Source organism: Oryctolagus cuniculus, chromosome 6 (genome assembly GCF_964237555.1).
Source record: "Oryctolagus cuniculus chromosome 6, mOryCun1.1, whole genome shotgun sequence".
Lineage (NCBI taxonomy): Eukaryota > Metazoa > Chordata > Mammalia > Lagomorpha > Leporidae > Oryctolagus > Oryctolagus cuniculus.
This window is the reverse complement of record NC_091437.1, coordinates 27,944,083-27,967,603: the sequence shown is the minus strand read 5'-3', so window position 1 is coordinate 27,967,603 and position 23,521 is coordinate 27,944,083. Positions and strand designations below refer to the sequence as shown.

The 23,521-nt window shown below is 42.6% G+C and overlaps 1 protein-coding gene across 1 annotated transcript in view; it reads left to right on the top strand.

Annotated features, from left to right (window-relative positions):
• The first annotated feature begins 3,016 nt into the window (after nucleotides 1-3,016).
• The window catches only part of PFDN1 (prefoldin subunit 1), a 67,084-nt gene continuing 46,579 nt past the window's right edge, over nucleotides 3,017-23,521 (top strand). Inside the window, exons 1-2 of the mRNA XM_002710251.5 lie at nucleotides 3,017-3,197; nucleotides 8,163-8,329. Coding sequence (XP_002710297.1) covers nucleotides 3,165-3,197; nucleotides 8,163-8,329 — 200 coding nt within the window. The 5' untranslated portion in view covers nucleotides 3,017-3,164. The remainder of the gene's footprint in view (nucleotides 3,198-8,162; nucleotides 8,330-23,521) is intronic.

Sequence of the window (23,521 nt, the reverse complement as noted above, 5' to 3'; positions counted from 1 at the left end):
AGATAGCAGAGGTTCAGTACCTGGGCCATCTTCCATTGTTTTCCCAGCTGCACTAGCAGGGAGCTGGATCAGAGGTGAAGCAGCCGGATTCATTCCAGTGCTCATATGGGAAGCTGGTGTCCCAGGCAGCAACTTTGCTGTACAACAATGCTGGCCCCCAGTATAAGCTATTATACTCTTTCCCTGTAATGCATTGTGATAGGTGTTCTGGGTATCAGCAGTGGGGCAACCATTGTTCCATAGTCCTTTTTTTTTTTTTTTAATTAAAACATTTTTATGGTTCATAAAGCCAATTCTAGGAATATAATGATACTCTCTCCCTCCACTGTTCTTGATTTCAAGGAACTTACAGTCTAATAAGAAAAATGTAAAATAAAATGAAAAGGTAGTAAGTGTTAGGTACTTTGAGAGAGAAGCAAGTGTTCTGAGTGGAGTTCAGAGAAGAGATTATCTCTGGCCTGTGTGATGGGAATGGATACCCATATGCTGGATTTTTTTAAAAAGATTTATTTATTTATTTGAAAGGCAGAGTTACAGAGAGGGAGAAGTGGGAGGGGGTGGTGGTCTTCCATCCGCTGGTCACTCCCCAAATAGCTGCAACAGCCCGAGCTGGGCCAATATGAAGCCAGGAGCTTCTTCTGGATTTCCCATGTGGGTTCAGGGGCCCAAGTGCTTAGCCCATCCTCTACTGCTTTCCCAGGCCAAAGCAGAGAGCTGGATAGGAAGCAGAGCAGCCAGGACTTGAACCAGTGCCGGTATGGAATCCTAGCACTGCAGGTGGCTATGCCACAGCCACAGCGCAGGCCCCCATTTACTGATTTTGAAAGACAAACAGGACAATGTCAATCATTTGAGTACCTAATGAGTGCATAGTTCAATGCTTGAAGCATTTTCTCATGATGTCATTAATTCCAAATAGTGATCTTGTTAGGTCAATATTCATATTCTCAGAATTAAATTCGAGAGCTGGCACCGCAGCTCACTAGGCTAATCCTCCGCCTAGCGGCGCCGGCACACTGGGTTCTAGTCCCGGTTGGGGCGCCGGATTCTGTCCTGGTTGCCCCTCTTCCAGGCCAGCTCTCTGCTGTGGCCAGGGAGTGCAGTGGAGGATGGCCCAAGTCCTTGGGTCCTGCACCCCATGGGAGACCAGGATAAGTGCCTGGCTCCTGCCATCGGATCAGCACGGTGCGCCAGCCGCAGCACGCCGGCCGCGGAGGCCATTGGAGGGTGAACCAACGGCAGAAGGAAGACCTTTCTCTCTGTCTCTCTCTCTCACTGTCCACTCTGCCTGTCAAAAAAAATTTTTTTTTAAATACAAGACAGAAACTCATCAGGAATGAGTGAACTGCTCAAAACCACAAAGCTTCTACATGGAACTAGATCCAGGCTGAAGGTAGACTAAGCCTTGAATCCAGATCTGGCTGTTTCCAAATACTTAGGATTTCACATACCTAAAGTTTTTAGAATAGCCAAATTCTTTTCCATTACCCAAATTCAATTACTATTCAACTGCCTGTTTCTTTTTCTTTCTTTTCTTCTTTTTTTTTTTTTTTTTTTTTTTTTTTTACAGGCAGAGTGGACAGTGAGAGAGAGAGAGAAAGGTCTTCCTTTGCCGCTGGTTCACTCTCCAATGGCCGCCATGGCCGGTGCGCTGCGGCCAGCGCACCGTGCTGATCTGAAGGCAGGAGCCAGGTACTTCTGGTCTCCCATGGGGTGCAGGGCCCAAGGACTTGGGCCATCCTCCACTGCACTCCCTGGCCACAGCAGAGAGCTGGCCTGGAAGAGAGGCAACTGGGACAGAATCCGGCGCCCCGACCGGGACTAGAACCCATTGTGCCGGCGCCACTAGGCGGAGGATTAGCCTAGTGAGCCGCGGCGCTGGTCCCTTTCTTTCTTTCTTTTTTTTTTTTTTAAAGAATTATTATTTTTTAATTTGAAAGACAGAGTTACAGAGAGAGGTAGAGCCAGAGAGGTCTTCCATGTGCTGGTTCACTCCGGAAATGACCGCAACGGCCAGAGCTGAGCAAATCTGAAGCCAGGAGCCGGGAGCCTCCCCTGGGTCTCCACACGGGTGCAGGGGCCCAAGGAGTTAAGCCATCTTCTACTGCTTTCCCAGGCCACAGCAGAAAGGTGGATCACAAGTGGAGCAGCCGGGACTCAAACCCAATTGCCTGTTTCAAATGCTAGGTCCTTTTATAGCAGAGGTTCTCCAAATGTGTTCTGTAGACAACTTTTGCGCCACCAGGTCATGGGGAGTTAGGATAATTGCAAATTTTTAAGCCCTCAAAGATTCTGAATAAGCTTGGAATGAGACCTAAGAATCTATATTATTTAACATTTATTACTATTATTTGAAAGAGAGAGAGAGAGAGAGAGAGAGAGAGAGGGAGAGAGAGAAATCTTGATTCCTTCCACTGATTCATTCTACAAAAGTCCTCAAGTGCCAGGATTGGCCAGAACAAAGCTGGCCAATTCAGGTCTGCCATATGGGTGGCAGGAACCCTATTACTCGATCCATTACTAAGGCCTTTCAGGGTGTTCATTAGCAGGAAACCAGAATTGGAAGCCTAATCAGGATTCAAACCCATACACTCCAGTATGAGATGCTGATGTCTTAGCCACTGTACTAAACATTTTTCCAAAAATTTTTCCAAAAATCAAACATATCACCTCCCTCGAGAATCTCTAATCTAGAAAGTCTTTGGGAGCATTCAGTAGAAATGAGTTCTTTGGTGGAAAACCCAAGCCTTCTAATAGTCTTCTCCATATGGTTAGGCCTGAGGTCTGGGGTCCCTTCTTACTCATCTCTGACAGCACAGGACGAGCTGTAGGACTGAATAACTGATGAGGGTTTGACCTGATCCACGCACTTCTCAATTGAGTAGAAAAACTATCAAACTGTTCAAAGCCACAAGCGAAATCTACACGTTGGGCTGTGTCTGGAAGATGTGGAGGAACAAGCCAGACCTGATAGGTCAGCAAGGGAAGACAAATTGAATCGGAATCTTGAATATTTAGAGTAACCCGCTCCGCAACAGGGAAACAAACCCGATTAGCGGCACGCAGGCGCAGGCGCATTAGGAGGGCGACCCATCAAAACGCAGCCCTTCCCCCACCCCTTTCCGGCCTTCTTCCAATGCGCAGGCGCAGAGGGGTGCATCAAGATGGCGGCCCCCGTGGATCTGGAGTTGAAGAAGGTAAAAGAGGGTCTTGAGCAGGCAGAGGCTTCTCTTTGGAGGCCGAAGGGACTGTGGACAGGAATATCGAGTGAGGCTTGAATGTTTGCGGGAGCAAAGAGGCGCTGGAGGACTGGGGAATGTTTTCCCGGAGGCCTGAGGCGCCGCGGGGCCTCCTTGAGCCGAGTGGGCAGCTAGCGGCTCTTGCTGGGTGGGAGCTAGTTGAGCCGGGCCGGGTCCGAGTGCGAGCTTACCCGTTTGTTCTGAGCCCCAGAGCTATTTCGTTGCGTTTGGAGCCTTCAGGGGCTCAGTTTCATGGTAAGAACAGAAGACAACGTCTTAAAACCTCTTTGGTGCGGTTGCCTGGGGCTGAGGCGTGTGTAATTCTGCCTCATTTAATTCGGGAGAAAAAACCCAACACCTGTTTTAAAGCCATTTATTCCCATCCTGTACCTTGAAAAGCCGCAGGAAGGCATTGTCCCCTCTCCTCCTCCCCTCCTTTTGCGAAGGGCTTGTCTAAAAAAAGGAGCAGCAGAGTTTGCCAAATAAAAGCATTTTGAGAAGGAATTGCGTTTCTTCTGTTCAAACAATTGCTTATAAATGTTTGGTACCGGAGAGCAGTCAGGATTCTAACTCCACTGCCGACTCAAAACGTGTGCTTTGGGGGGCGAGGGCGGATTGGAAAGGACCCTGGACTGCATAGGATTTAAATCTACTTTTCTAGAAAGGGAAACAACTCTAGAGAAGTCTCAAAGAGTGGAATTAGAATACCATGTTCTCTTACAGGTTTTTTTGACCAGTAGTTTAAGTTCTTCATGGAAAACATCTGAACAGTCTTTGCATTAGAAATAGGGCAGCTGAAATAGCTCTTATTAAATGAAGCTGTTACTGTTTTAAAGGTGTTTGCGTCTCGTTTCTTCTGCTGCTCTTGTCTTGAAACTTGTAAGTTGCTTTTACATGCTGTTCTCTAATATCTTGGCTATATCTTCCTCCATAAACTGTATAGAACAGTCAGAAAATACCTGAAATTTTACATTTCAGAATAAAATTGTGTTTTCTGAAAAATTTACCCTTTTTTCCATTAAAAGTGTAAACTTAAACCAAGTTTTATTTATTTATTTATTTATTTTTGACAGGCAGAGTGGACAGTGAGAGAGAGACAGAGAGAAAGGTCTTCCTTTGCCGTTGGTTCACCCTCCAATGGCCGCTGCGGCCGGCGCACCGCGCTGATCCGGTGGCAGGAGCCAGGAGCCAGATGCTTTTCCTGGTCTCCCATGGGGTGCAGGGCCCAAGCACCTGGGCCATCCTCCACTGCACTCCCTGGCCACAGCAGAGAGCTGGCCTGGAAGAGGGGCAACCGGGACAGAATCCGGCGCCCCAACTGGGACTAGAACCTTGTGTGCCAGCGCCGCTAGGCGGAGGATTAGCCTAGTGAGCCGCTGCGCTGGCCTTAAACCAAGATTTTTTAAAAAATATTTTTTTTGAGAGGAAGAATTACAGAAGGTGAGAGGGAGTGATAGAGAGAGGCCTTCCATCCACTGGTTCACTCCGTAAGTGGCCGCAACTGAACCCATCCAAAGCCAGGAGCCAGGAGCTAGGAGCTTATTCCAGGTCTCCTGCGTGGGTACAGGGGCCCAAGGACTTGGGCCATCTTCTGCTGCTTTCCCAGGACATAGCAGAGAGTTGGATTGAAAGAGGAGCAGCTGGGACTAGAACCGGTGCTGCAGAAACCAAGATTTTGATGAAGAACTATCAAAAGTATTAACTGTGAAAGGGCTTGCTTCCCAGTACTCTTTGAATTTATTGATAAGAAACAAGTAAACAATTAATACAAACTAAGAAAAAAATTATAGGCCGGCGCCATGGCTCACTAGGCTAATCCTCTGCCTGCGGCGCTGGCACCACGGGTTCTAGTCCCGGTTGGGGTGCCGGATTCTGTCCCGGTTGCCCCTCTTCCAGGCCAGCTCTCTGCTGTGGCCCGGGAGTGCAGTGGAGGATGGCCCTAGTGCTTAGGCCCTGCACCCGCATGGGAGACCAGGAGGAAGCACCTGGTTCCTGGCTTTGGATCGGCACAGCACACCGGCCACAGCGGCCATTTGGGGGGTGAACCCACGGAAGGAAGGCCTTTCTCTCTGTCTCTCTCACTTTCTAACTCTGCCTGTCAAAAAAAAAAAAAAATTATAGACAAGTTGAATAATTTTGACAACCAATTAACAAGGAAACGTATATCAGTTTTTTTTTTTTTTCTTTTTTAAAGATTTATTTATTTGAAAGGGAGGGAGAGGCAGAAGCAGAGAGAGAATCCATTGATTGATTCCCTAGATGTCTGCAATGGTGGAGCTGGGCCAGGCCAAAGCCAGGAGTTTCTTCCTGGTCTCCCATGTTGGTGCAGGGGCCCAACGACTTGAGCCATCCTCCACTGCCTTCTCAGGCACCCTAGCTAGCAGGAAGCTGGATCAGAAGTGGAACAGCCAGAATTCGATGGCATTGCTGCAGGCTCAACCTTCAGTGCCCTAGCATTGGCTCCGTGTATCAGTTTTATTTCCTAATGTCTTCATAAGCTATTTTTTTGAGTGGTATTTAATAGGAAATATAGACATCTCTTCTTCCCCAAAGTAAATCTTCTGAAACTTTGCTAGATATGCAACTCTGAATGAAGCACAACACATAGAGTCTTCAAATAATCTTATTTATTTGGGAATAGCAAAGCACTGCAGTGGGAAGGCATGCACCATAGTGAACTGTGAGAAGAAGGAATAAAAGCTGTGTGGTGGTGGCTTTTGCCAGGTATTGCATTCAGAATGTTGTTATTAAGGCAGAACTCTGACAGCGTGTGAAAGTCATTCCAAGGCACTTCAGCAAGAATATCCAAGAACTGGGTTTATGTTTGAGTTAAGTGTACTCAAGGATCAAATTTGGCTTGGTGTGTGTGGATGAAGATCATGATGCAAGACTTCTGCCAGTGTTTTGCATTTTCTCTCTTTTTTGTACCCCTATTTTTTTTTAAAGGATTTATTTATTTGAAAGGCAAAGTTTCAGAGAGGCAGAGAGAGAGGAATCTACAGACCTACATTCTGGTTTTTTTTTTTTTTTTTTTTTTTAAGATTTATTTTATTTATTTGAAAGAGTTACAGAGAGGCAGAGAGAGAGGCGTCTAATGTCCAATGGTTCACTCCCCAGATGGCTGCAACGGCCAGAACTGTGCAGATCCGAAGCCAGGAGCTTCCTCCGAGTCTCTTGTGTGGATGCAGGGGTCCAGGACTTGGGCCATCGGCTTTCCCAGGCCATAGTACAGAGCTGGATTGGAATTGGAGCAGCTGGGATCGAACTGGTGCCCTTAAGGGATGCCGGCACTGCAGCCGGTGGCTTTAATCACTGGCCCCCCTTTTTTAAAGATTTATTTATTTGAAAGGCAGAATTACAGAGATGCAGAGGCAGAGAGAGGGATCTTTTGTCCGCTAATTCACTCCCTAAATAGCTGCAGCATCCGGAGCTGTGCCAATCTGGAGCCAGCAGCTTCTTACAGGTCTCCCACTGGGTATAGGGGCCCAGGCACTTGGGCCACCTTCCATTGCTTTCCTGGTCCATAGCACAGAGCTGGATTGCAAGTGGTGCAGTGGGATTTGAGCTGGTGTCCATAGTGGATGAGAGAGATCTTCCATCTGCTGGTTCACTCCCTGAATGGCTGCAACAGCCGGAGCTGGTGGGATCCAAAGCCAGGAGTCTGGAGTTTCCCTCAGGTCTCTCATGTGGGTGTTGATGCCCAGAGACTTGGGTCATCTTCCACTGCTCTCCCAGGCCATAGCAGAGTGCTGGATCAGAAGTGGAGCAGCTGGGATTCAAGTTGATGCCCATATGGGATGCTGGTACTGCAGGTGGTGGCTTTACCTGCTATGCCACGGGGCTGGCACAAATTTTCTTAAAAATATTCATGTTCTGAATGTTTCTGTAGATAATAAAAGTGAAAGATTTCTGAACTAAGGGGTCAGAAGAAAATGATTCTAATACCTTCCTTTTGAATCTTATGTCGTTCAACCCTATGTAAGCCACTTTTATCTCAATTGATTTAGTTACTTAATTTATAAATTGTGGATGGTGAAACTTGTCCCTAACTCAAGGTTATTTGGAAGAATAAATGAGTTAAGTGTTATATCCCTCTTTAATAGTTTCATTAATTTTCTTATATTAACATTTCAGACTAATGTGGGAAAATGCTTTGAAACCTAGTTGTGTAGTACAGATGGAATGAGTTGTTACTTTTATGTTTTTTTTCTTAAGGTTTGTTTCTTTGAAAAGCAGAGATGGGGAGAGGGTAGGAGTGGGGAGAGGGAGAGATGGGAGATGGAGATGATGGAGGCGGAGGCAGAGGCAGAGGCAGAGGCGCAGGCAGAAGTATCAGGATCAATCCTCCATCCATCTGCTGCTTCACTCAAATGCCTGCAACAGCCAGGGCTGGACCAAGTTGAAGCAAGGAACCAGGAACTCCATCTGGATCTCCCACAGGGATGGCAGGGCTCCACGCATGGAGCCATCCTGCACTGCTTTCCCAGGCGTGTTAATGGGAAGCTGGTCTGGGAGTGCAGCAGTTGGGACTTGAACCAACAGGCATTCAGAGATGGAATGCCTGATTTGCAAGTGATGGCTTAGCCCTGTTGTGCCACAAAACTGGCCCCTGTGTTTTTTTCTTTGAATCCTTGGGTTTCATCATCTGAAACTCCTGGAGTAGTTGATACTTGGTATGGTTATTTTTTAATGTGCATTTATTTTTGCTTCAGGTTGATTGCATCTTCTAAGGACAGGTAAATTCAGTATTTAGCATAGTGACTTGATCATTTATAATTATAGTGTAAGCTTACTGATATTTGCTTTGGTAAATTTCACAGCTTTGTGAATTGAAAACAGGTTTTGTTTTAATGTATTTGGGTTTGGCTTACATGTTTGCTGTAAAATGTTTTACCTACTAAATCAAGGACCTATTTTTATTAGGCCTTCACAGAGCTTCAAGCCAAAGTTATTGACACTCAACAGAAAGTGAAGCTTGCAGACATACAGATTGAGCAACTGAACAGAACGAAAAAACATGCACATCTTACAGATACAGAAATTATGACTTTGGTAGATGAGACTAACATGTATGAAGGCGTAGGAAGAATGTAAGTAAAATATATCTTTACAGGGGTTGTTATGGGAGAACGGTTGTCTGAACTGAATCATTGAATTTGTTTATTTTGAAATTTGGGCCAAAGTGTATAGAAATAGCGTTAGTGGTTATTTAGTCAAATGCCTTCTTTTTTTAAAAAATGAGGTAATGAACCTTAGAAAGGTATGAGTGTTTAATTTTAAACATTGAAATTATGTATCTTAAATCCGTGTTCTCTCTACAGTTATGTCCATACTAATTTTGTTTGTAAAGATTTATTTAAGTAGGAATAATTTTATTTGTTTTTTAAAGATTTTATTTATTGATTGATTTGTAAGGTAGGGGGACAAGAGAGGAAGAGACAGCTCTTCCATCTGTTTTTTGATTCTCCACATGGCTGCAATAGCTGGAGCATGTTAGCACTAAGGTGGAGCACTCCTGTAGGGGTGCCACAACATAATGCACCCCCCTTCCTTTTTATTTTTATTTTTTTGTTTCACTTATTTGAGAAGCAGAGAAAGAGAACCTTCATCTGTTAGTTCAACTCCCAAATGCCTGCAACAGACTGGGCTGGACATGAGTGAAGGTGGAGGCCAGGAACTCAGACAGGTTGTCCACGTGGTTAGTTTCAGACACCCATCACTACTGCCTCCCAAGGTCTGCATTTGCAGGAAACTAGAGTTAAGAGCTAGAGCCAGACAGTGAACCCAGGCCTTTGGGTGTCTTAATTGGTAACTGCTGGCTAAACTCCTGTCTCAGTAGGTGTAGTGTTTTTTTCCCCCCAGAGATTTATATATTTATTTGAAAGGTGGCGTTACAGAGAGGCAGAAGCAGAGAGAGAGAGAGGTCTCTCATCTGCTGGTTCACTCCCCAAATGGCCACAACAGCCAGAGCTGAGCTGATTTGAAGCCAGGAACCGGGAGCCAGGAGCCAAGAGATTTCTCTGGGTCTCCCAGGAGGGTGCAGGGACCCAAGGACTTGGGCCATCCTCTACTGCTTTCCCAGGCCATAGCAGAGAGCTGAATCAGAAGTGGAGCGGCTGGATTCAAACTAACAGGGGTATTGCAGGCGGTGGTCTCAGAATGTATAGGTTTTTTATTATTATTTTTTTTGACAGGCAGAGTGGACAGTGAGAGAGACAGAGAAAGGTCTTCCTTTGCCGTTGGTTCACCCTCCAGTGGCCGCCACGGCGGCGCGCTGCGGCCGGCGCACTGTGCTGATCCAATGGCAGGAGCCAGGTACTTATCCTGGTCTCCCATGGGGTGCAGGGCCCAAGGACCTGGGCCATCCTCCACTGCACTCCCTGGCCACAGCAGAGAGCTGGCCTGAAAGAGGGGCAACCGGGACAGAATCTGGCACCCCGACCGGGACTAGAACCCGGTGTGCCGGTGCCACAAGGCGGAGGATTAGCCTAGTGAGCCGTGGCGCCGGCCAGAATGTGTAGTTTTAACCTCCCTTTCCCTGACTAATTTATTAGGAGTCATACAAATCATAAATCTTCGAGATGCCTGAAAAGTGGTAAAAATAAAGATTGGTTTGCCATTGAATATACTCATTCTTAAGTGTTAGGAAAATGGTGCAGTTTTATCTATGGCGTGATCTATGCCCTGGCTCCCCCTGCCAATGCTGAAAGCCAGGTAGCCACATGGCCCAACCACCAGTGTCAAACTCCACCCCCATCCTAATGGGATTCGCTGCTCCTGCTTCCCTGCCCGCCCTCCGGCAAAGTTTTAAAAATGAGCCGTGGCTCACTAGGCTAATCCTCCACCTGTGGCGCTGGCACCCCAGGTTCTAATCCCAGTTGGGGCACTGGATTCTGTCCCAGTTGCTCCTCTTCCAGTCCAGCTCTCTGCTGTGGCCCCGAAAGGTAGTGGAGGATGGCCCAAGTCCTTGGACCCTGCACCTGCATGGGAGACTAGGAGGAAGGCACCTGGCTCCTGGCTTCGGACTGGCGCAGTGCGCTGGCCATGGCGGCCATTTGGGTGGTGAAGCAATGGAAGGAAGACCTTTCTGTCTCTCTCTCTCACTGTCTAACTCTGCCTGTCAAAAAAGAAAAGGGCGGGGGGGGGGGCCTGTTCCTGAACACGTGGCTCTCTTGGCTCCTCTTGTCTGCTCTCCTCTCCTCCTCTTGTCTCTCTGCTCTCTCTCTTCTCTCCTCGCTAGCTCCTCTTCTCTCTGTCTGTCTCTCTTATACTCTCCTTCTCTCCCCTTTTCCCTCTTCGCCCCTTCCCTCCAGCCTGCTGGTTTTCCCCAATAAACCCTGTCCCTTACTCTGGAGTTTGGTGTGTTTTGTGACAGCATAACACTAAGTGTTATACATAGTTTTAATAGGACAACTCACACATTAGATATCTAGTAAACCAATTTTTTTTAAAGTTTTTTTTCCCTAGTAAACCAATTTACCTTTTGTTCTAATTATAATTATACAGTTAACCACTTGTATTTCACTTTTTAATTTATGAGTGAGAATAGATCAGCTTCATATTCTCTAAGCAGAAAATAAGGAATGGGAAAGCCCTTAAGTACAGGTCACATTCCATTACAATGAGCTAAGGGAGAGGACTGATTTTTGTTTTTTAAGTAGGGGAGGTGGAGGAGGAGGACTTTTCTGGAATTTGATCTTTGAGTATTACTTAGTAAGTGTACCATTTCTTCAAGTTTGGAGGTCGTTCAGTTAGAGTGGAATTTGACCCCAGCCTTGGGATAACTTGTTTTGTGATTGATGTGAAGGAAGCATAACATGTAAAATTTAGTAACTGCTTTAGAATGACAGCATGAGTAGACCTGCTCATGACTGACTAATCCGTCTTTCTGAATAAGAAATAGTTTATGGTAAGCTGTTTGTCTGACCTACTTTCTCCAAGTGAACAAAAAACTAAAGTAAATTTTTTAAGAGTTATTTATTTGAAAGGCAGAGTGGCAGAGGGAAAGTGAGAGATCTTCTGTCCATCCACTGGTTCACTTCCCAAAGGGCCACAAGAACCGTGTGGGGCTGAGCCAAAACCAGAAGCCAGGAACTCTGTTCGAGCCCCACGTGGGTGAAAGGGGATAACGTAGTTGGTCCTTCATGTGCTGCTTTGCTAAAAGCACATGAGCAGGAAGCTGGATTGGAAGTGGCACTGGTGGCACTTGAACCAACACCCTGATAAGGGATGCTGGTCTTGCGGGTAGAGCTTGACCTGCTTGTGCCCAGTGCCAGCCCCCAGAAATAAATTTTATCTCTGAGTTCATGTTTTTCATTTTAGTTTTTTTTAAGACATTTATTTGGTGTCATGATAATTTGCTACATTTAGCAGTCAACAGCATGAGTGCAAAAAAATGAAAGAAAATAAAAACTACATTAAAACCCTTGTTGGAATGCTTTACACATTCAACAGAACAGAAACTAAAATAATCTTATACAGTTAGTCACAAATAGAGTCCTGCAGTGTTTTTGCCCATACATATGAGTATTGTCTAAAACATGTCTTCTTTGTAGCAGCCGGGCCCTGCAACCACTGTGCTTGGCTGCAAATCTATTGTAACCTGTAGCATCCCTGTCACTTCTCTGGCTCTCCTCTCCTGCTAAGCTTTTTTTCCTGGTGGTTATTAGCCTTCTGCTACTGCCATAGTTACTGCTACTGCTGGAACACCATAAACTCCTTAATTTCCTGGTTTGGGAAAATACTGGTGCCATCATGGTAGGGGCCAGAGCTTCTGCCTCCAAAGTTTTTTCCCTTTGTGGGTTCAAAATTTGAAGATTGATTATTGTAATTGCCAAAATCCTCATAGCTTCCACTGCCTCCAGAACTGCTTTCATCATTATCAGTTCTGTGGTAACATCCCCACTGCCACCACAACCACCACCTTGGCTGCCACAACCACTGGAGTTTTCTCCATGACCAGAGTTGTCATTGCCACCAAAACCATCTCCACTACCACCAACAAAATTTACAGAATCACTTCATCCTCCTGGGGTGGACACACCAGTAGCCATCTCCTGCTCTCACAGGGCCTTTCTGACTTTACAGTTGTGACTATTCACAGTATGGTATTTTCTGAGTGACAGTTTTGTCCACAGAGTCATGGTTATCAAAGGTTACAAAAGCAAAGCCTCTCTCTTACCAGTGCCTCAGTCCGTCATTATCTCATTCCCTTTGATTTTCCAGTCCTGTTTGCAGTCGTCTCTGAGGTGATGTTCTTTATTGCCATCTTTAATGCCACAGTAAAGATCTCTTTGACAGGTAGGTGGGCCCCTAGTCTTTGAGAATCTTCTCTTGAGAGGACTCTTGATTTCACAACTCTTCCATCCACCTTGTGTGGCCTCGAATTCATGGCTGCATCCACCTCCTCCATGGTGGCATAGGTGACAAACCCAAAGCCCCCCGAGCACTTGGTGTTTGGGTCTCATTACCACACAGTCTGTGAGCATTACATGTTGCTCAAAATGGCTCCTCGAACTCTCAATGATTTTAAAGCTCAACCTTCCAATGAAGAGCCTCTGCACCTGTTCAGGCTTTCTAGGCAACTCTGTGGAAAGAGAGAATTTGATGATATTTCCTCAGTGGAGTCCACGAGCAGGATAAAGTAATTCAGTGAATGTATCCTTTAATTTATGAGAATACCAATTTGAAAATTTGTGAATGGGGTGCAAAAGAATTGGTATGATTACAAGGTAGAACACTTGAATATGTATCCATGCAACATAAAATGCATTGTTGGCATTCAGTATAGTATAATTTTATCGTTAATGCAAATATCCTTAGGTCTTAAAACAGTAATACTGGCTTTTCTAGTGGAACAGTTAACATGTTGTACTTGGATTTTAACTATACCAGTCTGTTTGCAATAGCTGGTTCACCATCTTTGGCCTTTTGAGCTGCTGTGAAGTTTTGATAATTAGAATGATTTCATTGGTTAAACATTCTGCAGAAGCAATTGGAGAATTGCTTTTGTGCACTGTTCAAAGTGCTACAAATAGGTTGTATTCCACATAAAGAATTTTAGAGTTTGAAGATTGGGATATGAATTTGTTAGTAGGATGGTATTTTTCCACAAGATTTATTTTATATGAATTATGTTAGTTAAAGGAAATGCATAAGGCTCCTGCATGGTTTCAAAGTTTGGTTTTAGTTTGACTTTGGTACCTTCTGCATCTCCCTGGGCCTGTGTTTGACCCTGCATTGTAGGGGCATGTGAGGTGAAAAGGGTTTGTTGTTTGGCTAGTGTTAGTGCCCTGAAAGGAAGAAAAGACTTGCTGAGTATTAGTCTGGTCATGAGGACGTTCCCTTTCTTGATGCTAAACCTGAAATATCTATTTCTGAATTTATGGTCTTGAGTAATCTTAGATACCATTGTGATTCACTTCTTTAATTCTAGTCTTTACCTTAGTTTATCTTTTCTTTGCTTTTTTGAGTATTATTTGAGAATTCTGTTTATTAATTTTCCTCAAGTTTTTGTTTTCCACAGATTATAAAATTCCACACCCCATTTTTGTTTTAGAACTTTCCATTGCTGAAATTGAGACCTCATTGTTTCTTTCCTAACTAATGCAATAGCATCTTAACTGTTCTTCCTGCCTTCATTGTCTGTCCAAATCCATTTTTAACACATCTGCCAAAGTTGACCATGTCAGTATTAATAAAATGCATTGTTCATTGTCTTTTGTCCATAGGATAAAATCTAATCTTGTTAGCCCAGAATTCATGGTTTTTCATAATCTGTCATTAATTTACTGTTAAAACCTCGGATCGCATCCCTTTCTGTTCCCAGACTTGGTGTAGCATGTACATTTCATCTATGGGCCTTCATTCTTCTGCTGGTTTTGTATTATCCATTGAAAAGGATTTTGAGGTCTACGTGAGCTTTAAACATACTTTAGGGGCAGGCATTTGACTTGACAGTAAGTTGCCCACCTGGGTTCCATTCCTGACTGCTCCTGATTACAGCTTCCTGCTAATGTGCACCATATGAAGCAGCAAGTGATAGCTGAAGTGTTTGGGTATCTGGTATCTTCTGCTTTCCCAGGCCATAGCAGAGAGCTGGATTGGAAGTGGGGCGGCCAGGACTTGAACCGGAGCCCATACGGGATGCCGGCACTGCAGGTGGCTGCTTTACCTGCTACTCCACAGTGCCGGTCCCATAGCTTGGCTTTTATAGGAAGTGAACCAACAGATAGAAGACCTGTCTGACTCTCTTTATTTGTGTCTGCTTTTCAAATAAACAAAAACATAAAGAACCCAAATTGTGCTTTAACTGGTTGTCACGTGGTGAGGGTAGAACAGTAGTAGCTTGTTTCCCAGAAATTGTTACAGTACGCTTGCTGTGTGACTTTCCTCATACATGCCATGTTTTTTGTGCCTTTTTATTTCTGCTCATTCTGTCCTTGGCTGGCAGTAACCCTCTTTCCATTGTAAAATTCTTACCTTAGCCTTTGAAGATTTGTCCAGCCTCTGGGGCAGACTTATTCACTCTTTTCTTAGTGATACGAACGCTTTTGTTCTGACAGCTGGTGGAACACCCTGAGTGTATTTAAAGTGAATCAGTCTCCTGGAGCAGAATGTCAGCTCCGGGAGACCGTATATGCATGTTAGGATTGTTTTTTCATTTCTTGGTGTTAACATGTGGCATAAAATAGTGTGAAATATGTGTGGATTTAAATTGAAGCTGAATCTTTGTATTGCTTAAAATAACTGCATTTTCTTTTGATTCTTCAGATAAAAAATGTTTGGAAAGTGTCAGACATCAGAATTAGAGTCGATTGTATTATTTCAGCATATAATTCATTCAACATGAAATTAGAAAAGTAAGATAAAGGGATATGAGTGCTTCTGACCAGAATTATGTCCTTCAATTTGACAGAATCATTTATTAAATCTTTTGAAGTTGACTGATCCTAAAGGCTAGCTGGTTGCACAGAGAGAACAAATAACATAGAAAGCAAGTCTGTTGAATGATGTTGATGGTAGCATAATCCTCGGGAAATAAAGGCTATTCCCTGCAAAAGAACTTCAGTGTAGTTGTATCTTGTCTTTGTATAGAATGGAAGTCTGATTTTTCTTTTGGGTTGTGTAGTTAGTTTAACAAATCATTACAAGCCCATATGCCTTTCATCTCAAGAGTGTAGAGAAATATGGTAATGTTAAATACCTCTAACACTTGTCTATTTTTGGTTTAAAACAAGGAAAGTCAAGCTATAGGGTAGGAGTTGATGAATTGCTATATATACACCGTAAGCTCTGAGTATTCATTGCTCAGAGCTATAGTTCATCCAGTCTTTTGGCATGTTGCCAGCGCATTTTAGTTCTCTTACTTCATTTTCTTTGGAGAGGCTGTTATGTAGTCTGATACTACTACCACCAATTTCTAGTTTTGCTACTTAAGCTGTTTGTAAGCTGACCTCACCATACTGCTTTGAGAACTATGATGAAAGTTACAACTGTGGAATGATCTGTCTGAATATTTGGAAGTGTTTGTCTTTGCATCTTTCTAGCATGTAAGGAAGGAATAGACATCTCAAATAAATGTTCTGTGAATATTTCTTGTATGTTTTTTCATGAATAAGAACTGGTTTATAATTGCTCATGAGTTTTTTTTCCCCCTTTTTACTGTGGATAGGAGGGGATAGAGTTTAAAATTTTTTTTTATTTTTAAGAATTATGTTTGAGGCCGGCGCCGCGGCTCACTAGGCTAATCCTCCGCCTAGTGGCGCCGGCACACCGGGTTCTAGTCCCGGTCGGGGCGCCGGATTCTGTCCCGGTTGCCCCTCTTCCAGGCCAGCCCTCTGCTGTGGCCAGGGAGTGCAGTGGAGGATGGCCCAGGTGCTTGGGCCCTGCACCCCATGGGAGACCAGGAAAAGCACCTGGCTCCTGGCTCCTGCCATCGGATCAGCGCGGTGCGCCGGCCGTAGCGCGCCAGCCGCGGCGGCCATTGGAGGGTGAACCAACGGCAAAGGAAGACCTTTCTCTCTGTTTCTCTCTCTCACTGTCCACTCTGCCTGTCAAAAAAAAAAATAAATAAAAATAAAAATAAAAAAATAAAAAAATAAAAAAAGAATTATGTTTGAAAGTACACATAGATGGCCTTTTGTTAGTGTTTGAAAGAACCATCATTAGAATAAATATCCATCTTATTTTTATTAATAGATATGATATCAGTCCTGATTTCATATGTGAACCATTAGTCTAATACTCTTTTTGCTTGGGCATTAGGTAAATAAGATTTCTGTGTAGCAGACAAATCTGTTTTCTATTTTTTTAATATAGGAGGAACTTGAGTAGATTAGCCTTTGAGAAGAATGATTAGTACCTTTTTAAAACTTGAACTTAACTAAAAATAACTTTGTACCATATTTAAACTAATTTAGAGGTATGCTACCATTCTCTGGGTATTTTTTACATTTAAGGAACTAAGAATGAACAATGGTATAAATCTACCAACTAGATAAGTGTCTAGCAATGCAGGAATTGCTGTTTGGGAGCGGTGTTGCTATTTCTACTTGTTGAAGTAATTTAATGGTTGAAAGATCTAGAAGTATAAAACTGAAGAGAAATGGGGCACAGGTAGGAGGTGAGTCAGTAGGTATATTCCTGATCAGTAGCATAAAAAAATAAAGCAAATTTTCTACTACTTTGGATGTGGAAATCTGGACTTTTCACAACAGCTTGATTGAACTGCCCTTTGTTTAAAATGTTAGGTGATTTTGTTGTGAACTTATTTGGCAGTTTGGATGTTGACCTGTATTTTGAACTGTGACTTTTAGTAAAGCCATGTTGAATAATTTGCAGGTTCTCCACATGTACTTATGTTAAATATTAATATAAAAGGTTTTGCTCACGGTGCCTTAAGTTTTATAACCCTTTAATAATTTCATGTAGCTATAGAATTATTTAAAGTCCTATATTTTATTCCTAAGATATTAGGAAATAAAATAAAAACTATTTATCTAATAAATATTGCTGACAAATACTGTTTATATTCTGGTAAAAATAGCTTATATTGTTACTCTCACCAGAATCAAGTTTGGGTGTTTTTAATGCTTTGTTTACTATGGGAGAAAAAAAAATAAACAATTGTGGTGTGAGAGCCATGTCCCAAATGCAAATTTATAAATTACTTTACATTTCTGTTCAAAGGTATTAATATATATTTTAAAGTCAACAAATCAAAGATAAAATAATTTTCAAAGGCAAGAAGACTTTGTTAAATCTTAAGAGTTTATATTTTGCTTTAAAAGGATGAGACGTTCTTGGTGTTCGTCTGCTTTTGCTAATCGAATGTGACCCACCCGTCTTGTGTTTTTATACAGAGCCATTTAAAGTCATGACTTTGATTGCTCAGAGTTCTAAGGGGAAAAAACAACAACTTTTCCTGTTGTGCAGGGAAAATGACTTCAGTTTTGTTGACTTCGAATATGTATGTAACCCCAGATGGGCACTCTTCTCTCCCACAGATGTAGTGCTGCGGGGAGGGGAGACTTCTGAGTAATACTATTAATTTCCCTAAGATGTCAGTGATTTTAAAAACTATGTTAGTTATAATTCTGCTGTGCTGCTTTCTAGAATGACATCACTATTTTTATGCCAGTTGAAGTTAATAAACATTTGCGTAAGAATTACATAGTCATGTTTCTTCTGCAGAAGAGTACTTTGAATCATTCTTTCCCTTCTTCCCCTCCCATGTCCCCCAGAATCTAAACATTCTCACCAGAATAGGGGAAATTAATTTTGAAAGTGTTGTGCCAATTAGAAGTCTATTGTTAAAAAAGGAAAAAGAAGTCTGTTATCTTGGAGAGTACAAACATGATAAAATAAAATTTTTGTTTAATGTGTCCTTGTTATGGGGTTAACTTATTTTAGACTTTGAACTTGCTTAAAAACAATAAAAGTAATTGATTTATTTAGTTACTTGGAAGACTTTGCTTCTATGTTTCCTGACATCAAAAGAGGTGCCTTTTTTTTAAACTGACAAAAGATTAAACAAAGTCTGGGCTTATTGCAGGAAAGTAGAAGTTACTCATCAACAGGACAGGATACTACTGTGGATCCCAGTTGGTGGTAAACGAGAGTCAGTGTAGGTGAAAAGTACCATTTTGCTGTTCCTGTGTAAATAAAAACTAGCAGTATTCTTGAACTGTGTTACTTTGCATTGTGTGCCATAACTGACTTATCTCTAGCTGAATCTCTCCAAAAAGAAAACAGTCAGTTTTAAGCTGTACCAAGACTTTTCCGATTTTAGCTGCCACTTATCTCATAGTGGCAAACTTAGGAACAGCTTGCTATCTGATCTGAGAGAGACTACTGAAGTGTTCATGTCAAGGAACATAAGCTGCTTAATGAAATATCCAAAAAGCTCAGAAGAATACTGACCTGAAAGATGAGGATCAGTCCATCTATGTGAACACAAACTGGGTAGTGACTTCCTAGTGTTCTTTCTTGTTTCTTATCTCAGGGATTGCTGGGACGCTGCAGATATCCTTTATCTTGATGAGATAATTATGATTGCCTGTACACTCCATTACTGCCTGAGGTTTTGTGCTCATTTTATTTTTAGAATTTAAGTTCAGATGGACATGTCTGGGAGAATGTTATCTCATTGTCCTGGCCGGGAACTCTCATTACCAACTCTATTTGAGGAAGATCAATTACCCTGGAATGGACCAGATTACTTGGAAGTCACTATTCTTTTGGGTTTGAAGAGGCCTTGAAGTATTCTTTCATCAAAATTTGCACAGCAGCAGGAGCCTGGTATTAAAAATGTGACTTTAAATAGATAAGACCATGTGACTGCACTAAAACCAACCTTTTTACTTTGGCTCAGAGTAAAAAGATTTGGACCACATATACATCCTCTATGTGTGCTTCTGAGACTTTTGTGTTTGTGACAAAGTATATTTATATTTCTCTATAACTTTCTGCTTTGTGTCAAAAGTTTTCTTTCTGTATATGTCCTTCAGTACTCATTAAACAGTAATTTTTTTACTGTCCATTGGTTATATTTTATCCAGTGTTACATTTTAACAACCAGCAAAACAATGATCACTTCTTGGAAAAAGCTGTAGGAAAGCTCAACGCTTCTATGTAGAAGTGTTTGGGGTTTGATGAGGCCAGAGTAAAAGTGGTAAACATCAGAGGTGATTATTTACCAGAATACTTAGAATACCAAATAGTAACCCAAAATAAACTTGATGTTTAAAATAGATTAACGTACTACTGCTTCCATTTCAGGAGTAATAATTCTGATTTAAAAATAGAAAGTGATTTTTAATTTGTACAAATTGAAACTAGCAGTGTATGCTGTCCATCTAAGACAAGGAATGTTTATATAGATTTGCTTCCTAAACGGGATCATGATTCTGTAATAATTTCAGTGAATTCTCAGTCCTCATCTTGTTTGACCTGTCAGTAACGTTCAGTCTAGTCGATCTTTGTTCCTTGAAGTACTTTTCTTCACTTGGCTTCCAGGGTACCACCTCTTAGTTTTCCTCCGATCTCACTGACCATTCCTTCTTGGTCTCTTGTACTGTTTCCTTTTCTTTCACATTTGTAAATATTAGATTGACCTAGGTTTTAGCCCTTGGATTTTTTTCCTCTTGTTTATACTCACTGCTTAGTGATCTTCTCTAGGCTTATCTCTTTAAATACTGATGACTTCCTGGTTTTTATCTTTGTCTTGGACCCCTTCACTGAATTCCATACTTCTCTGCCTACTTTACATCCCCATCTGATGGTCTAATAAGCTTCTCAACTTGGCCAAAACAAAATTCTTGCTCTTTACAAATAAACCATCTCCCTCAGTCTTTCTCATTTTAGTAAATTTTTTTTAAGTTATTTCTTTGAGAGGTAGAGTTACAGAGAGCGAGAGACAGAGAAAGATCTTCCGTCCTCTGGTTCACTCCTCAGTTGCAACAGCCGGAGCTGCACCAATATGGAGCCAGGAGCTTCCTCTGGGTCTCCCACATGGGTACAGGGGCCCAAGCACTTGGGCCATCTTCCACTGCTCTCCCAGGCCATAGCAGAGAGCTGGATTGGAAGAGGAGCAGCCGGGACTTGAACCAGTGCCCATATGGGATTTTGGTAGCGCAGGCTCGTTATGCCACAGTATCAGCCCAGTAAATGGTTTTTCCATCTTTCCAGTTCTTGGAGTCACCTGTAACTCCTCTGTTTGAATTTTATGTTGAGTGCATTAGCAAATACTGTTGACTGTTTTTAAGTTTCGTCCAGATTCTGAAGAGTTGTATTTACCACCACTCTGGTCTATACCACAATTCGATGATAGCAGTTGCTTCCTACCTGGGTTGCTGCTTCCAGTATAGAGTGTGGATATCCCAAGGAGGTGTTTTGTGTTGATGGAGGGAGAGAGGAAGAGATCTTCCATCCCCTGGTTCACTCCACAGATTGCTGCAAGTCGGCCAGTCTGAGGCCAGTTTGAATGCAGAAGCCAGGAATTCCATCCAGATCTTCCACGTGGATGGCAGGGTCCCAAGTACTTAGGCCGTTCTTCTCTGCCTTCCCAGTCACATTAGCAGGGAGCTGGATTGGAAGTGCAGGCTCTGGGACTTGAACCTGTGCTCCAATATGGGATGCTGGCATTGCAAATGACAGCTTACCCTGGTATGCCACAATGCTGGCCCCCCTTGATTGTGTGTTTTTTATTACTCTTATTTTATCTTCACTTTTGGCTTATTAGGTATTTCTCTGAGAATTTTTTAAGTGTAATGGTTGTCTTGTTTTATACATCATTAGTTTATCGTACTCTGTCTTCAAAATATAGTATACCATTTCATCTTATTATGCCACAGCCATCTCATCTTTGTTTTATTATATGTTTTATATATGTTATGAAACTCACAATATATATTGTTACTGTTTTTGCTTTAGATCTGGGATTGTCAAATGCTTTCTTTAAGATTTACTTATGTGAGAGTCAAAGTTATAGAGAGACAGCCCTTCCATCTTCTGGTTTTCTCCCCAAATGGCTGTAATGGCCAGATCTGGGCCAGGCTGAAGCCAGGAGCCAGGAACTCCATCTGAGTCTCCCTTTTGGGTGGCAGGGGCCCAAGTACTTGGCCCATGTTCTACTGTTTTCCTAGGCACATTAACAAGGACTGGATCAGAAGTGGAGCAGCCAGGACTTGAATCGGTGCTCATATGGAATGCCATTGTCTCAGATGGCAGCTTAACCCACTGTGCCACAGTGCTCTCCCCCAAGCCTTTTCTTTTCTCTTCTCTTCTCTCTTCTCTTCTCTTCTCTTCTCTCTTCTCTTCTCTTCTCTTCTCTTCTCTTCTCTTCTCTTCTCTTCTCTTCTCTTCTCTTCTCTTCTCTTCTCTTCTCTTCTCTTCTCTTCTCTTCTCTTTTCTTTGTTTTTGACAGGCAGAGTGGACAGTGAGAGAGACAGAGAGAAAGGTCTTCTTTAGCTGTTGGTTCATCCTCTAATGGCCGCCGCGCCTGGGGCGCTGTGGCCGGCGCACTGCACTGATCCGTAGGCAGGAGCCAGGTGCTTATCCTGGTCTCCCATGGGGTGCAGGACCCAAGGACTTGGGCCATCCTCCACTGCACTCCCTGGCCACAGCAGAGAGCTGGCCTGGAAGAGGGGCAACCAGGACAGAATCCGGCACCCCGACCGGGACTAGAACCCAGTGCGCGGGCACCGCAGGCAGAGGATTAGCCTATTGAGCTGTGGTGCCGGCTCCAAGCCTTTTCTGTAATAGACTAGATAATAAATATTTTTGGCTTTGCTGGCTATAGGGTTTCTGTCACAGTCCTCTCTCAAGTCTACCATTGTAGGGAGAAAGCAGACGCTGATTTATGTAAACAAATGAATATGACTGAATTGGCCTTCAGACCATAGTTTGCCAGTTTCTGCTTTAGCCAGTCAAGTATCTCTTAAATAGATATTTCTTAATGTCATTATAAGAAAGATGTTTTATATCGATCTTGTACTATTTACAGTGCTCTTTTTTTTTTTTTAAACTACAGACCTACATTTTATCTTTTTTTTTTTTTTAAGGTTTATTTATTTGAAAGGCAGAATTACAGAAAGGCAGATGCAGAGAGAGAGATATTCTATCTGCTGCTGGAAATTGAAAAGATACTGATGGAGGATGCAGGCATCACAGGCAGCAGCTCAACCTACTGGGCCACACCGGCCCCATTATACTCCTGATGGAATAAACCACCTTTAACATTTCTTATGGCATATGTTTGTCAGAATATCTTCTTCATTTTTAAAAGATGTTTTCACTGTGTATGTAATACTGGGCTAATAGTTTTTTTCTTTTGGTACTTTGAAATGTCACACATTAGGTATTGGTGGTGGTAGTTCTTTCTTCCTTAAAATTTATTTAAAAATTTTTATTTGATAGGCAGGGGAAATGACAAACACATATATGGACAGGCATGAAAAAGCTCCCATGCACAGATTAATTCCCTAAATGTCTAAAGTGACTGAGGCTGGGCTGGGGCTGAAGCTGGGAGCCAGGAATGCAACCCAGGTCTCTCATGTGAATTACAGGAACCCAGGTATTTGAGTCAGCACTGCTGCCTTCCAGGGTCTGTACTGGCGGGTAGAGAGAGTCAAACCCAGACACTCTGCGATGGGGGCTGTAACAGGCTAAATGGCCACTCCCTTAAAAATTGTTTTTTTTAATCTTTGAATGTAATATGTCATCTCTCTGGCTGCCTTTATGTTTTTATCTTTGGTTTTTAGCAGTTTGATTATGCTATGTCTTTTTGTTTTTTCTTTATTGGCTTTTCGGTATTTGCTTGGGATTCTCTGAGTATCTTAGAGCAGTGGTTTATTGCTGTTTGCTTTAGCAGAGTCTTGTCCATTATTTCTCCAGATGTTTCTTCTGCGTTTGCTGTCTCTTCTCCTTCTGAATCTGTAATTATACATGTATTATGAGACCACATGATATTGCTGTATCCTAGTTCTTTTCATGTATTTGTTTTTATTTTTATGTCTTTTTTTCTTTGTTTCGATTAATTTTTGTCAATGCATCTTGTAGTTTACTTGGACTTTGACATCCATCTGAGTAGAAGCCCTATAAATTCAAATCTACACTTGAGATTTTTCTGGACCATGTAGTAGGTTGAATTTTGACCACAACCTAAGAGAAAACCAGCTTATAATTACATATTCTTAGGGCACATTTTTTTTCTTCTATTCACTTCAAGGTGTAGATAAAATTTCTTTTGTTGTGCCCTACTGAGAGTCAAGTTTCTTTCT